We start from the raw sequence: 13,161 nt of genomic DNA on the forward strand, positions 1-13,161 counted from the left end.
GCAAACCCCACTTTTGAGTCGAGTAGACAGACAAACAGTCAGACAGACAGACACAGAGTGTTGCCTAATGAATGAACAAACAGTAAAGCAAACTGTAGATTATGCTGCCACTTGCCACTTGCCTCCAAAGTCTTGTTAAATTGTTGTGTAAACAAGTCGAGTGTCCTCAGCGCCACTTGTCGCTGCTAGAGCCTGACTTCGAGTGTTAATTGTGCGCGAGATTTAAGCCTGGACGCGCCACAAAAATTAATTGCTTTTTAATTGAGTTCAATGTGCAAGAGACTTACCGACAACTCGGCATTTTAGGTGAGCTCCAAAAAGGTTTTCAAGCTAGACAGCAACGCAACTAACTAAGTATGTACTATCCGCAAGAGTTGGCAATACGCCCGCGTGCACGTCCGCCGCTTTACGGCCAAGTCAAGCCAACGGGCAGTCAACGTAAGTTGTTAAGGCTACTATTGCCCTATCTAAAGGATTACTGTGACTGCTCCTCCGTGCATGGCATACGCTACTTAACAGATAGGAAACTGCATCGTTATGAAAGGTTAGTCGCCCAACTAAGACTAGTAATGTTTGACTTAAGCGTTCTACGCTCTAGATTCATGTGGCTGCTCATACTGCTGACCACCATCGTTTGCGCCACCTTGGTCTATGTGGATCTCACAGAGCTCTATTACTCTGTGCGCACCCAGACCATCATTGAGGACTCTATGCGACCCACATTTGTGCTCAGCTTTCCCTCAGTGGCGCTGTGTCCAACCAATCGCATCAATTATTTTAAATTGCAGCAGGAGGCGCCTGAACGCTTTTTAGGCGCAAATGTTAGCGCTGAGCTCAGAGAAGTTTTTATACGCTTCTTTGTGGGCTTGTCTGCTGCGCACTTTGATAAGTTGCAAGCGCTCAATAGTTTTTTTAAGAATGAAACACTAGCTGCTCGATTAAGCGAGCTGGATGGCTTGGATATGGAAGCGGTATTGGAGTTTCTAATGCTCGACTGTCAAGATATCTTTCAAGAGTGTCAGTGGCGCAATAAGCCGCAAAACTGTTGCGAAATCTTTGAGCTACAGCGCACTGAGGCAGGCATTTGCTGGGTATTCAATTCGCTAACCAGTCCAGAGATGAAGAAGAAATCTGTAAGTATACAACTTAAATATTGTATATGCAATTAAAATAGAATGCAACTGCTAGGCCGAGGATAAGTTTTATCCGCGACGCTCGGCGTTGTCAGGCTCTGGCAGCGGCTTAGACATTATGCTGCAGCTAAACAAAAGTTTGATCTCAACTGGCATACGCGGCGTATACTTGATGGTCAAACAGTCTAGCCAGTGGAGTGATGCCACACGTCTGCTGCCACGCGACTCTGTAAACAGACTAAGCATACAGCCGCGTTATACTAGCGCACACGCCAGAACACGTGGCTTAACCGCTGAAGTCCGCAAATGCATCTTTCCTGATGAAGTGCATGACTCGCACTACAAGAACTTGCCGGGCTTCGTTTACTGGCGTGGCAATTGCCGCTCGCGCTGCCATCAGGAATACGCTGTGGACTTGTGCAAGTGCTCGCCATCGCTTTTCTTTCCGCAGAGCCAGCAGGGTGAGTTTGTCTAGGCTCAAAGCTCAAAGCTGCCAAAGTTAATGCAGAACTTTTTTACAGACAACTTTACGCAATGCAAACCATCGAACTTTCAGTGCCTATACGATCACAGATGTAAGTAGTTGGCAAACACAACTCTTATATAAACTAACTTGCTTTAAATCTAAGTAACATTTGCTGCGGAGCGCATACCACTCGAGGCGGAATATGTGGACAGCGTATACCATGAGACAATGACCTGCGACTGCTTCAATAGCTGCGCACAGCTTATTTTTGATCAGATCTATACCAGCACTGCCTTGGAGTAGGTGCATAACAAAATCCTTAAGTAAACTAACTAACAATATGATTGCTTGCAGCTCAACAGAAATAGATGATAGATTTACTACGCTGCGCTTGGATATATTTTATCGCTCGCCTTGGTTTATTAAATATCAAACACACATGCGCTTCACTTTTGTCGAACTGTTGGGTAAGCCAAGCCTTAGCTTTATTTATAAATAACTAACTTTTGTTTGCTTTCAGCTAACTTTGGTGGCATTATTGGTCTTTTTCTAGGCGCCTCACTGCTGAGCGCCATTGAGCTTGTTTATTACTTTACCATTGGCTTATACTTATATATACACCAGAAGTTAAGGCAGCCAACCTCTGCCCAGCCCATTACTTTACACTTGCGCTCCAAGATAACAGCAACTAAAGCAGCTTATTAAACTCATATTTAAATTTATTGCTCTGCTCACTTGAATAAATGTTTACCAAGCATTTGCTCTTGCTTTAAACGGATGTCGCAGCTTATTATTAGTGTGTAAGGCTTCCGTTGTAGCTGCTACATTCTGTTGATTTACAACAAATTCGTTATGCAAATAGCGCTGCCAGTTGCGCCACTTTTGCTGCCAGTGCACACGTAGCACAGCATAGTAGGCGTGGTCATAAAGATGCAAAGCAAAGCCCACAGTCAAGGAGTACAGCAGCTCCACGCCACTAACCATTGAAGCGCCCAGGCAAAGACCAAAGATGCCGCCCAGATTGGCTACAGGGCAACAGTCAACAAGTTAATTGTAAGCATAACAAATGAGCTGTTTAAATTACCAATTAAATCAATGCTGCTAAACTCCAAGCTGGTGCGATAGGTAATCATCATCTCCACCTGATAGTGCACATCCACCTTGTAGAGCTTCTGGCGTTCGGTGAGATTACTGCAAATGCAATTAAATATATAAACACTTGTTTTGTTTTATATAATTGCTGCTTACTGTATAGTATGCATAGTTAGTGGCAGCGTTGTAGTTGAGGTGTAGTACTCCAAGAGATTGCAGCTTACCAAGCAAGGACAAGTCATGCCTGGCTTGCTGTCGCTAAAGTAGTTGTCCTCCTCATAGTGCTTGTCGTAGGCAAAAATATCTGCAAACAAAGCTTAATATATATACATAGAATTGATTTAAACTACTTGCCATTATGCTGAGCTAGACAACGCAGACTAGACGCTGTGCAGTTGCCAACTGTAAAGAAAGGCTCAATAACTAACTGACATTTTATATGGAAGTTTGTCTTACCGTTTTCATTGTTGGCAAAGAAAAAGGGCAAACTGCAGTTGCACAGCTTGACCAGGTAAGACTCATGGCAATAGCTATAGCAGTTGAGTTGCAAGAATAGCCGATCGTAGCGTCTTCTGCTGTCACTGACACCAAAGTCATGCTGCTCATTGGGAAATTGACAGTTGCGCCGCTTTGGATCTATATGACGTGTGTTCTCATCTGTGCTTGTTAGTTGCGGACGCACTGTAACCAAAGTCTCCGTATGCGGTATAATGGAGTAGACCACATTTGTTATTTGCTTGGGTCGCTTGATCATAATCTAAATACAAACTATAGAATATATATACCATATATAGTTAAGTGTGCTTAGTTACATAGATAATATCGCTAGCTCTGGATGCTGGTCGCTTGAAACGCTCGTCTACCAATAAATTAAATCTAAGTCCTGAGGCCTGACCCGATTTTGCATTGTGTTTTGGATAATACTGGCTGCCCTCACGCTGCTTTATAGCTTGGCTAGCAAATGACGTTTCTGAATTATAAACTAAACATAAACCATATTCGGTTTTCTCCAGCATAAAGTAATCGCAGCATTTAAATTGCTTAAAGTTCCATGTGCACGAGCCAGGCAACAAAATATCCTCGCAGCGCAGCGCCATAAAATGCACCAAATCAATCAGATTTATAAAATCCAAGGCCTCCAGATTCAGATCCTCCAGCTCAGACATATTGTTCTCAAAGGAGTTAAAGCGCAGCGTTTCCAGCAGTATAATAAGCTCGGTAAAAGTTGTAACCAACTCCTCGCTGGCATTGACAGGCAAAAATTGTGTCTTGGCTGCCTCCAGCTTGCTCCAATTGATGCGATTTTCGGTGCACACAGCAACTGCGGGAAATTCTACATAGAATACTGGATACTGTGGATCCTCAATGACAGTCTGCAGCTTCTGTGCATTGTAACGCTCCGAGAGCAGCATAAAAAACGAACAGCAGAGTGTGACGCTAATGACCAGCAGCACGCACCAGATGAGTCTGCAAGCAGATTATTTTATTAAATCTGCATAAATTTATAAATTTATATATAATATAAAAGTTATAAATTAGTATATTTTAAGCTTGGCTTAAGCTTATTTTGCTTGAATATGTTCTAATTCACTTTGAATGATTATCTTTTTATTATCTGTTTATAGCTACGCACCTTTCCACATTATGGAGCCTGGGATCGTATAGATATCTCACACAATGAATGGTTGATCTATCGCAGTAGTAGCGAAAATAATCGCTTAGCAAAACTGTAAAGCGTTTGTCGCTGCCACTGGCGCTGCTGGTGGCCGCAGATTTAGCTGCGTTATCTGACCTGACCATGTTGTAACTACTGCGACTGCTTGACTGTTTGCCAGAGTCAGAGCTGCTGCCATTTTTACTAAAATACATGTAATGGATTAGTTATGTTTAGATTGCCTGCATTGATGATAAGCTTGTTGAAACAAAAACTTTGGCAATTGATAGCACACTCGGCCCATTGATTAGATGCACACACACGTTAATTTACGCATATTTTATTTAGTATAGAAAAATGAGCACGCCACTTAAGTCGCCTAATTTGCAGGACACTAATGACAACAAGGGTCAACGCAGCAAGTTGCCACGCAAGCAACGCATTTGCATTGCCATCAGGCAGTAAGTAGTGTTAATAATATAAATTAAAGTCAGTGCTTTGAGCAGTTACTTACAGAGTGCGTTGCATACTGTTGCAATTGTTGGCCACAGGCATGACTATCTATGTCTGCATTATATCCTCGGAGCGTTACTTCAGTTACTGGGTGCAAACTACCATTGAGCGCACGGATGTGCACGTTTCGGAGATTCCCTTTCCAGCTATAAGCATTTGTCCCACGAGTGTTGCCTATGTGTCCAACCACAATGACAGCCAGGAAGATGAGCAGCAGCAACGCTTAAGAAAAATCTATAATCTTGTGCAAAGCACGCTCTGGAGTCAAGCAGCGCCGGAGCAAGAGCAGCAGTTTAAGCGTGAAATGTTGGAGCTTGCTGACTCTCACAATCAATCACTTTGGAATATAACAAGCATCTTCGAGTTCAATTGCCACGCCTTCTTTCAGCAGTGCATTTGGCGACGCAAGTTCGTAAATTGCTGCAGCATATTCAAGCCCTTGGGCATGCGTGGCAGCTGCTATGTATTCAACTCACTGCGCGCTAAGCAACCGGATCCCACTTGGCCCTGGTCAGCAGCCAGCTCTGGCTTCAATAGTGCGCTTAATGTGCGCGTCAATCGCTATATAGCGGGCTATAGACTGGACAACTTAGGCGTAAGTTGATCAAACAGTTGGCAGCCCATGAACTTCATTAACTTTTATAGGTAATTGTGCAAGAGCCTGATCAGTATCTGGGCACGACTGTTACCTATGCCTCAGCGGATCGCATTGTGGTGCCAGTGCATCCGCTGCGCTTTACGGCGGAGTCTGCAGTGCGCGCACGTCCCGTCGAAATGCGGCGCTGCTACTTTAGTGTAAGTAAACGCAAATCAAAGCTATAGAATGCTATACAAAGTATTTCAACAGGATGAGCTTTTCTTAAACGGACGCCTGCGCTCCGAGTGCATCAACAATTGCCATATGCGTTACATAGCCGAGAAGTGCAATTGCCGCTATGAGTGGCCCATGGCTGTAGACCAGCTGCAGACTCTAGAATTCAATGAAAGTATTAAACATCTCTGTTCGCTAAAAGATTTGCCTTGCTTTAAGCAGCACAAACGTAAGCGTTCTATATAAACATTTTCTTTAGTTTACTAATCTCTGCTTTTTGCTAGTTTCGCTATTTTCGATGAGCAACATCATAGAAGAGTCTAGCGACAATATATTTAATATTACCGACTGTCACTGCTTTCCCAATTGCGATCATATACAGTATCATGCATTTATATATACGGATCGAGAGTGCTTCTTGGAGACTGAGAAGAGCGTAATAGAGATTGATGTTTATTTTGAGGAGGAGACGCTCTTCTCCTATCGCTCAACGCTGTATATAACGTTTGTCGATCTCGTGGGTAAGCTAAGAAACAACAATACTTAACTTTGATAAGCTTTGACCTCTCGCTGTTTGTTGCTTTACATGTCTGTCGTTAGTTTCGTTTGGCGGCGTTGCAGGTTTATTCTTGGGCGTGTCGTTTGTGGGCGGCATTAATGCACTGCTGGATCGCATTGCGTGTCACAAAAAACCTACGCGACAATAAACTGATGCCTTCGCTCTTGCTGACAGCTGCACTCTCAAATTTCTTTACCTGTAACGAAACGAAAAGTATAAAAAACTGAGCATTAAAAAAATACACAATGAACTCAGTACATTAACAAAAGTAGAATTGTTTGATATCCCAGCTACCTGCACAGGTACAGTGGAAAATTTTTATTCGAAAATGCGTATCTCGAAGGGTAGAAATCTGTATGCAATGTATTGAATGAATAGACAGACGTGATTAACCCCAGGAAAGGGAAAGGGCAGACACAAAGCAATTATAATCAATTTTTTAGATTTTTATTGGGGACAATGCCTCCACGGAGACTGTGCACAGTGCGAAGCAAACGGATTTGGGTTTATCTGCGGGCTATCAGCGAGCTCAAAACACCCTAACAATATAGAAATAAAAAAGGCATATGGAACCTACAAATACTCTTCTTATTCTATTAGTCTTAAACAAAATATATATATATACAAAATTCTAGAATTTTTCATTTAATTGATTAGCGTTGATGTGTGTGAACTAAAGATTTTGTAAACCAATTTAGAAAGAGCATTGAATGCGTGTCATATAGTTGAGCGCTTCCCTTGTCGATTGCGAGCTAACAGGTAGCGAGAGCAACACCCTCAAGCCAACGCTGGGGGTATAAATAGAGCTGGCTCTAACACAGACGTTCACAGTCCAAGTCTGATCGCTCAAGTTCACTCTACATTGTAACAAAATGAAATTCTTTATCGTCATTTGCGTGCTGTTCGGTGCGGTGAGTATGCAAAATCAAAGTACAATTAATTTATTAATAAAATACTTACATTGTCTTGCAACAGGCCTACGCCGACTATGTGTTGAAGACTGGCGCAGACTTGCTGAACTATCGTCAGGAGTGCGTCAAGGAGCTGAGCGTGCCCACTGAGCTGGTCGAGCAGTACAAGAAGTGGGAGTATCCCAACGATGAGAAGACACAGTGCTATCTGAAGTGCGTCTTCACGCGTTTCGGTCTCTTCGACAATCAGTCCGGCTTTAATGTGGAGAACATTCACACGCAGCTGGCTCGCGGTGTTCCTGACCACAGCGACGGCGTGCATGGCAAGATTGAGGCTTGTGTCGACAAGAACGAGCAGGGCTCGAATGCCTGCGAATGGGCCTATCGTGGTGCTAGCTGCCTGCTGAAGAATCATTTGCCGCTGGTGCAACAGAGCCTGGCACCCAAGCCTTAATTTAAGCCCAACATACAATTTTCACCTTTTTTTCAATAACACTAATAATAAAGCACTTTATAAGTAAACTATACAAACACGCCCTTGGCATATCAATTGTAGCAAGTAATTGCGGGTAACTTTCAGTTGACATGTTGCTTTACACCAAGGAGCTGGTGGCGCCGCGAGCCAAGCTTAGGCAGGGTCTGCAACGCTTCAAGGCGCAGCCAGAGCGGCAGAAGTATAAGCTGCTGTTTAGCAGCACTTTTGATCATTCCACTATACATGGAGTGCATAATGCCTTTGTGGAGCAATATTTGTGGGTGCGTCTGTTTTGGCTGCTGGTGGTGCTGCTGGCCACAGTGGGTTTTCTGATTATGTTTGCCATGCTGGATCATCATCACAACGAGCAGCTATTGGTCAGCGTGGTAGAGACCACACAGTTGCCCATTTACAGCGTCGACTTTCCTGCTATTGCCATATGCCCCTGGAATCATGTGAACTGGATGCGTGCGCCAACAGCAGCGCAACGCTTTCTACCCAAAGATGCTACGCCAGAGCTGCATGAAGTGTTTCGTCAGCTGCTCATCAGCATGGAGCATCAATTATTTGGCAGATTTGATGGCTTGGGCGATTTAATTAAGTACAACTTGACAGGTCTGGAGCAGCTGAGTCTGAGCAAGCTGACCAACTATATGGCCTATCGCTGCGATGAGCTGTTCATGCCCGGCTCTTGTGTCTTTGATGAAACCTCCTATGATTGCTGTCAGCTATTTCTGTATGAGCAAACCGAGTGGGGAACGTGCATGGTGTTCAACTCGCTCATATCCGAGGACTCACGCAAAAAGCAGCTCATCAATCAATTCTATCCGCATAAGCTAAGCACTGCGGGTGAGGATTCGGGCTTGGAATTTACGCTGCGCCTGAATCAATCATTTATGCGTCCCGGCAACAGGTTGAATTTCTCCGTGGGTGTGAGTTATAAATTACAGATAATATATACACAGACGTATAAATGTTTTTCGCTTGCAGCTGATGATCAAGCAGCCAAAGCAATGGACTATCTCGACGGTATATGCTTTGTATGAGAATACTGAGACCTTTATAGCCGTTGATCCGCTTGTGATGGAGGTCACACCCAACACACATGAGTTGCATCCATCGCAGCGTCGCTGCTATCTGGAAGTAAGTGGCAACATAAGTAAATACAGCATAATATTTTGACTTAAGCAACTTCTCTGACCAGCATGAGCATCAGCTTTATTTTCCTGCCAAAGCGCTGCTCTATAGCCGTCAGAATTGCATTGCCACCTGTCGTCAATGGAATGTGCTGCAGCACTGCAAATGCATCATGCCACAGTATCTGCCAGTCATAGGTAGATGCGTCCAAGTGCTCCTTAATTCCAACTAACATTTGTTGCTTTTGCAGACGGAGCACGTGAATGCAGCGTCTTGGATTTGGATTGCATTTATCGCAATGCTGGCATCTTCAGCCTTGTCAAGATGGAGGGACAAGATAAATACATTAACGACTCTCTACGTGGCATGGAATGCAAGTGTATAAACAGCTGCAACACGCAACAATATTATATACTCATGAATGTGCGCGAAATTAAGCAGTAAGTGCCAACATTTTAATTCATTTACAGCACGCTAAACTTTTGCCTTTTAGCGTTAATGGCATCAATGTTACAAAGCTACAGAAACGCATCAAAACAAGGATCTACTTTGGTCAGCGCGTCATGACCAAAATCCAAACAAAACGCAAGTACACCTATCACGATTGGATGGCCAGTTTTGGTGGCATCTTGGGACTTTATATAGGCGCCTCGGCATTGAGCTTTGGTGAGCTGGCAAGTGTGCTCATCAAGCTGCTGTGGATGTTGCTGAGACAAGGTTATGCTAAAATCAAACCAAACTAAATTAAACTGCATTTTATATAAAATCATTTATGTACTTAGTTAAATAATCGTTTGTCTGTGTGTTTAACAATAAAAAAGCTCACGTTTACTTTTGCTTTGTTTCCTGGTCGGTTGGGTAGCGTATATAAATGGCTGGGTTAGGCACGGATGGTGGTGGCTCGGTGCCCTGATCCATGTAGGAGCAGCCAATAACCAAAGCGCTGCCATCGTTGCTAAAGTTGAGCGACGATATTGATGTATCATATTCGTGGAACTGACAGAGACGCTTCTTATTAAAGCCATCCCATATGTTTACAATACAATCCGAGCCGCCCGTGGCAAATGTATGATAAACATTATGAAAACTAACTGCATTGACGGGATAGATTTTCTCAACTTCATTGTCACGATTGCGATGGCATTTAAATGCAAATTTGCGACGCTGCACTTCGGGATCATGATCCAAATACTCAACAGCCACGCGTCCCTCAATGGAAGACATCACGTAACCCTCCTTGTTGGGTATGAGGCGTATACAGCGTGTTTGATATTTTAGCGAAGATTCACGTTTCATTAGGTAGTTGTCCATCTTGCGCAGATCCCAAATTAACACCTTGCGATCTGAAGTTGCCACTGCAATCTTTTCGTCTATCACAGACATCGAATATACTTTGCCATTGTTCTGCTCGTAACTGCCCAGGCAGCGTTTCTCTCTCATATCCCATAGCTTGACAGTAGCGTCCCAGCTACCTGTCAGTATGCAATTGACATGATCTGCGTATTCAACACAGCGTATAGGTTTGTCATGCGCCCCCACCAAGTTCTCTGTTTGTGTGTTAACATCATATAGGCGCAGTTTATTGTCAAGTCCACCGCTCACCAGATGGACAATATCCTGCAGAAGATGCGGTTAATATACACAGCTAAATAGCAACATATGAGTCAATACAAACCATAAAGGCACAGTCCAAGATTGGAGTCTCTTGCACAAATTTTTGACGCATTGAGTTTGCCGCCAAATCATAGAAGCGCACAGTTCCATCCCAGGACGATGCAGCCAAATACTGGTTGGACTTCTGGCCAAATTTCACAGCGGAGATCAGATCCTCCGGCGGATTGTTCAATTTAAACTCTGAGGGACTCATTTTGATGCAATTTATTGAATATTAACGACAAATGCCCGGCGTTGTTTTTTCAGGTGTCAACAATATGCGCGAGCGAGATGGAAATAATGTAGTGTTGTAAAAAACCTCGATGCATAGTCGATGTTTTTTGACGATATTTTCCCGATGTATCCCAAACCGCTCGACTCAATTCTATGATATTGCAAGCAGTGCAACAATAGTTATCGATACTGCTTGGCAGCGCTAATATAGGCGCTAAATTTGAAATAGTATTTAAATAGACTCTTTATTGTTAACACAGAACAAGAAGTAACACTACTAAATGGCATAAACTACTATTCTAATATGTTGGAAGTACATGTTTTGGTGGTTTTGGGTTTGAGCATTTTTGATGCATTATTTGGTTTTCTTTCTGCATGACGGCTCAGGTCCATCATCTGCAGTGCTTAACGCAATTGCTAACTGAGCTATATAATAGGTTATCATTATCTGAAGACGTGCCCCTGGCAGAGCGACTCCTAAAAACATTGTCACTGCGATAAGAGCATCCGAGATGACAAAGAGTAGAGCACCTACAGCACAGAAGATGCTGAGACAACTCTTGGTGTCCACTGCACGCGCCAAGGCGCGCCATAACATTGTTGTAATCAATGCACAGTATATGGGCACGCCTACGATGAGTATCTCATCCAGATATTTCGCCACAAAAATGACAACTGCAAATGACATAATAAAGAAAATTAGCATATAACATTGATATGGTTGCTCGGCAAAACTTACAAATAATAACAGGAACATATAAGGCAACTCCAAGGATCCACTTGAGTGGCCGCCAGCCAAATGCGCTCATGTAAAAAACATGCGCTATGCCAAAGGACACCATGCCAAAAGGGAATAAGTTAACATTGAGCAAGGCATCACCACCGCAGGAAAATATCAGACCCAATAAGATTAACTGAGAGCAGCGATAGCTAAGGACAATATTTATCAAATACAAACATTTATTTGGCTTCCAATAGTAAATGTACTTACTTCTTATTGAACGAGAATCCCTTAATAATAACATAAAGCATTAATGCCACAATGGGCAAGCATTTGAGCACTGTTGTCCATAGTTCACCCTGCGGATCCCTACGCACAAGACCAAAATAAAGTGCCACACTTATGAAAAACGGGATTAGTTTGAGACCGTGAGTTTTGGCCTTAAAAATTGTTAAAAATAGTTTACGATTAGTATTAATCTACAATGGCTATGGTTCAAAAATACAAAGGGCGATAAACTAACAAATGCCAAATGTTGATTAGATTGTGTGCTTAGCAATATAATTTTGTTTAAATTAAGTAAAAACAGGAGTTTTGGTAAGCTTTACAAGCTATGGCATAATATGCTTAAAACATAGAAACTTTTACTTTTTACAGCGTGAGCTTTGGAGAGTGTAATAAAAAAAAGAGCGCCAGCAACCATGAGATGTAGTGAGCAAGGTCAAGGACAAAGCTCTACATTGTTATTACTTTCTATTGTTGTTATTTATTGCCGTTGCGGTTAGATAAAGCATCCGCCGTGTATACAAAGTTACACATACGTTTGCACATTATATAAAAAAGAAGACAATGCTCAAATGACTGATGTAGCTGCGGCGCTAATGAAGCAGAAAGGCAAACAATGGAATACAATTTCCAATTAGAATTAAAACACATGTGTGTAATATGATGAAAAAAAAATTCCGTCGTTTAGCAATTTAAACTTACTGCACTTACAAATTGCAGTGATTCGGCCATAATTGCGCGGATTATCAAATTTACAGAACGGCCACTTAATTGCAAGCTGCTGGTTTCGCACGAAGAAAGTCCTCAGCCAGCACCTCCCCCTGAGCAAACACAACAGAGACAGCGGGCACAAGCAGCACACGTTGCGCACTTTTGACCAACGTTAATACACTGAATTCTAAAACGAAAGCGTATAATTTTCCATTTGGCTGGACGCTAGTAGCTCTATGGCTTTGATTCTACACATTGCCAGCGACTTGAGTATAAATGTGTGGACAACACGAGAGAGAGAAAGAGAATGAGCGAGTGCGCGCGAACGAGCTCCGGCAGAGACCATGTGCAACATAAGCAGCATTCTGATACAGATACACAAATTCAACTGCAAGCTATTTGATATTATTGCTGCTGCTGTTGTTGTTGTTGTTGCTGTCTTCACCTTTAAAATTGTGTGTGTACCTTGATGAGAGAGAGGAAGCACACACGCAACAGCGGAAAGAGAGAGAGAGGAAGAGAGAGAGCGTTAGAGAGCGCAGTAGCGTGTGAGTGAGAAAATTTAGCAGTCCAACATTCACGCAACAGGTTAATTGAAGCAACTGCGCTACAGTGTGCGGCATATAAACACACACGAAAGCTTTGGGGTGGCTGCAAACTTTAGAAAAGCCATGCGCGACTCTCTGATAAAACAAATTCAAAACAAATGCAACAATATCTGCACACTTTCACTGCACGAAAGCGCTTTAAGCTCGCCACAGTTAGCTTTTTTCTTTCCTTTATCCAGTCCAAAGCTTATTGCGTTT

General features: G+C 42.9%; 7 protein-coding genes across 8 annotated transcripts; 4 read left to right on the plus strand and 3 right to left on the minus strand.

Moving 5' to 3' along the window:
- Positions 1-356: 356 nt before the first annotated feature.
- LOC108601381 (pickpocket protein 19) lies at positions 357-1,902 on the plus strand. The gene is made up of 4 exons (XM_033294018.1): positions 357-1,133; positions 1,189-1,594; positions 1,655-1,708; positions 1,763-1,902. The coding sequence occupies exons 1-4, from the start codon at positions 357-359 to the stop codon at positions 1,900-1,902; spliced, it is 1,377 nt and encodes a 458-aa protein (XP_033149909.1).
- A 431-nt stretch (positions 1,903-2,333) lies between these two features.
- LOC108602820 (pickpocket protein 19) lies at positions 2,334-5,112 on the minus strand. The gene is made up of 8 exons (XM_017991051.1): positions 4,860-5,112; positions 4,325-4,549; positions 3,504-4,158; positions 3,148-3,448; positions 3,046-3,093; positions 2,848-2,995; positions 2,684-2,790; positions 2,334-2,624 (listed from the first exon to the last, which is right to left on the minus strand). Exons 1-8 carry the CDS (start codon positions 4,898-4,900, stop codon positions 2,347-2,349), a joined length of 1,803 nt encoding a protein of 600 aa, XP_017846540.1. The 5' UTR covers positions 4,901-5,112; the 3' UTR covers positions 2,334-2,346.
- On the plus strand, positions 4,899-6,779 carry LOC108601382 (sodium channel protein Nach). The gene is made up of 5 exons (XM_017989282.1): positions 4,899-5,453; positions 5,504-5,653; positions 5,706-5,898; positions 5,954-6,186; positions 6,672-6,779. The coding sequence occupies exons 1-5, from the start codon at positions 4,899-4,901 to the stop codon at positions 6,777-6,779; spliced, it is 1,239 nt and encodes a 412-aa protein (XP_017844771.1).
- A 280-nt stretch (positions 6,780-7,059) lies between these two features.
- Positions 7,060-7,672, plus strand: LOC108602824 (general odorant-binding protein 99a). Its single transcript, XM_017991058.1, has 2 exons — positions 7,060-7,139; positions 7,204-7,672. Exons 1-2 carry the CDS (start codon positions 7,101-7,103, stop codon positions 7,591-7,593), a joined length of 429 nt encoding a protein of 142 aa, XP_017846547.1. The 5' UTR covers positions 7,060-7,100; the 3' UTR covers positions 7,594-7,672.
- Positions 7,673-7,724: 52 nt separating this feature from the next.
- On the plus strand, positions 7,725-9,494 carry LOC108601383 (pickpocket protein 19). The gene is given in 5 exon segments (XM_033294019.1): positions 7,725-8,546; positions 8,605-8,757; positions 8,819-8,948; positions 9,002-9,195; positions 9,270-9,494. Coding segments are annotated over 5 exon segments (1,524 nt in total).
- A 32-nt stretch (positions 9,495-9,526) lies between these two features.
- LOC108602821 (mitotic checkpoint protein BUB3) lies at positions 9,527-10,683 on the minus strand. Its single transcript, XM_017991052.1, has 2 exons — positions 10,427-10,683; positions 9,527-10,368 (listed from the first exon to the last, which is right to left on the minus strand). Exons 1-2 carry the CDS (start codon positions 10,616-10,618, stop codon positions 9,580-9,582), a joined length of 981 nt encoding a protein of 326 aa, XP_017846541.1. The 5' UTR covers positions 10,619-10,683; the 3' UTR covers positions 9,527-9,579.
- Positions 10,684-10,882: 199 nt separating this feature from the next.
- Positions 10,883-12,546, minus strand: LOC108602822 (lysoplasmalogenase-like protein TMEM86A). Of its 2 annotated transcripts, none has more exons than XM_017991056.1 (4): positions 12,356-12,546; positions 11,630-11,728; positions 11,378-11,568; positions 10,883-11,313 (listed from the first exon to the last, which is right to left on the minus strand). In XM_017991056.1, the coding sequence occupies exons 2-4, from the start codon at positions 11,668-11,670 to the stop codon at positions 10,994-10,996; spliced, it is 552 nt and encodes a 183-aa protein (XP_017846545.1). In that variant the 5' UTR covers positions 11,671-11,728; positions 12,356-12,546; the 3' UTR covers positions 10,883-10,993. The 2 variants fall into 2 exon arrangements, with proteins under 2 accessions (XP_017846545.1, XP_017846543.1); XM_017991054.1 differs by having other exon boundaries at positions 11,630-11,799; positions 12,347-12,546.
- Between the last annotated feature and the right edge of the window lie 615 nt (positions 12,547-13,161).

Source organism: Drosophila busckii, chromosome 3R (assembly GCF_011750605.1).
Source record: "Drosophila busckii strain San Diego stock center, stock number 13000-0081.31 chromosome 3R, ASM1175060v1, whole genome shotgun sequence".
Classification (NCBI taxonomy): Eukaryota; Metazoa; Arthropoda; class Insecta; order Diptera; family Drosophilidae; genus Drosophila; species Drosophila busckii.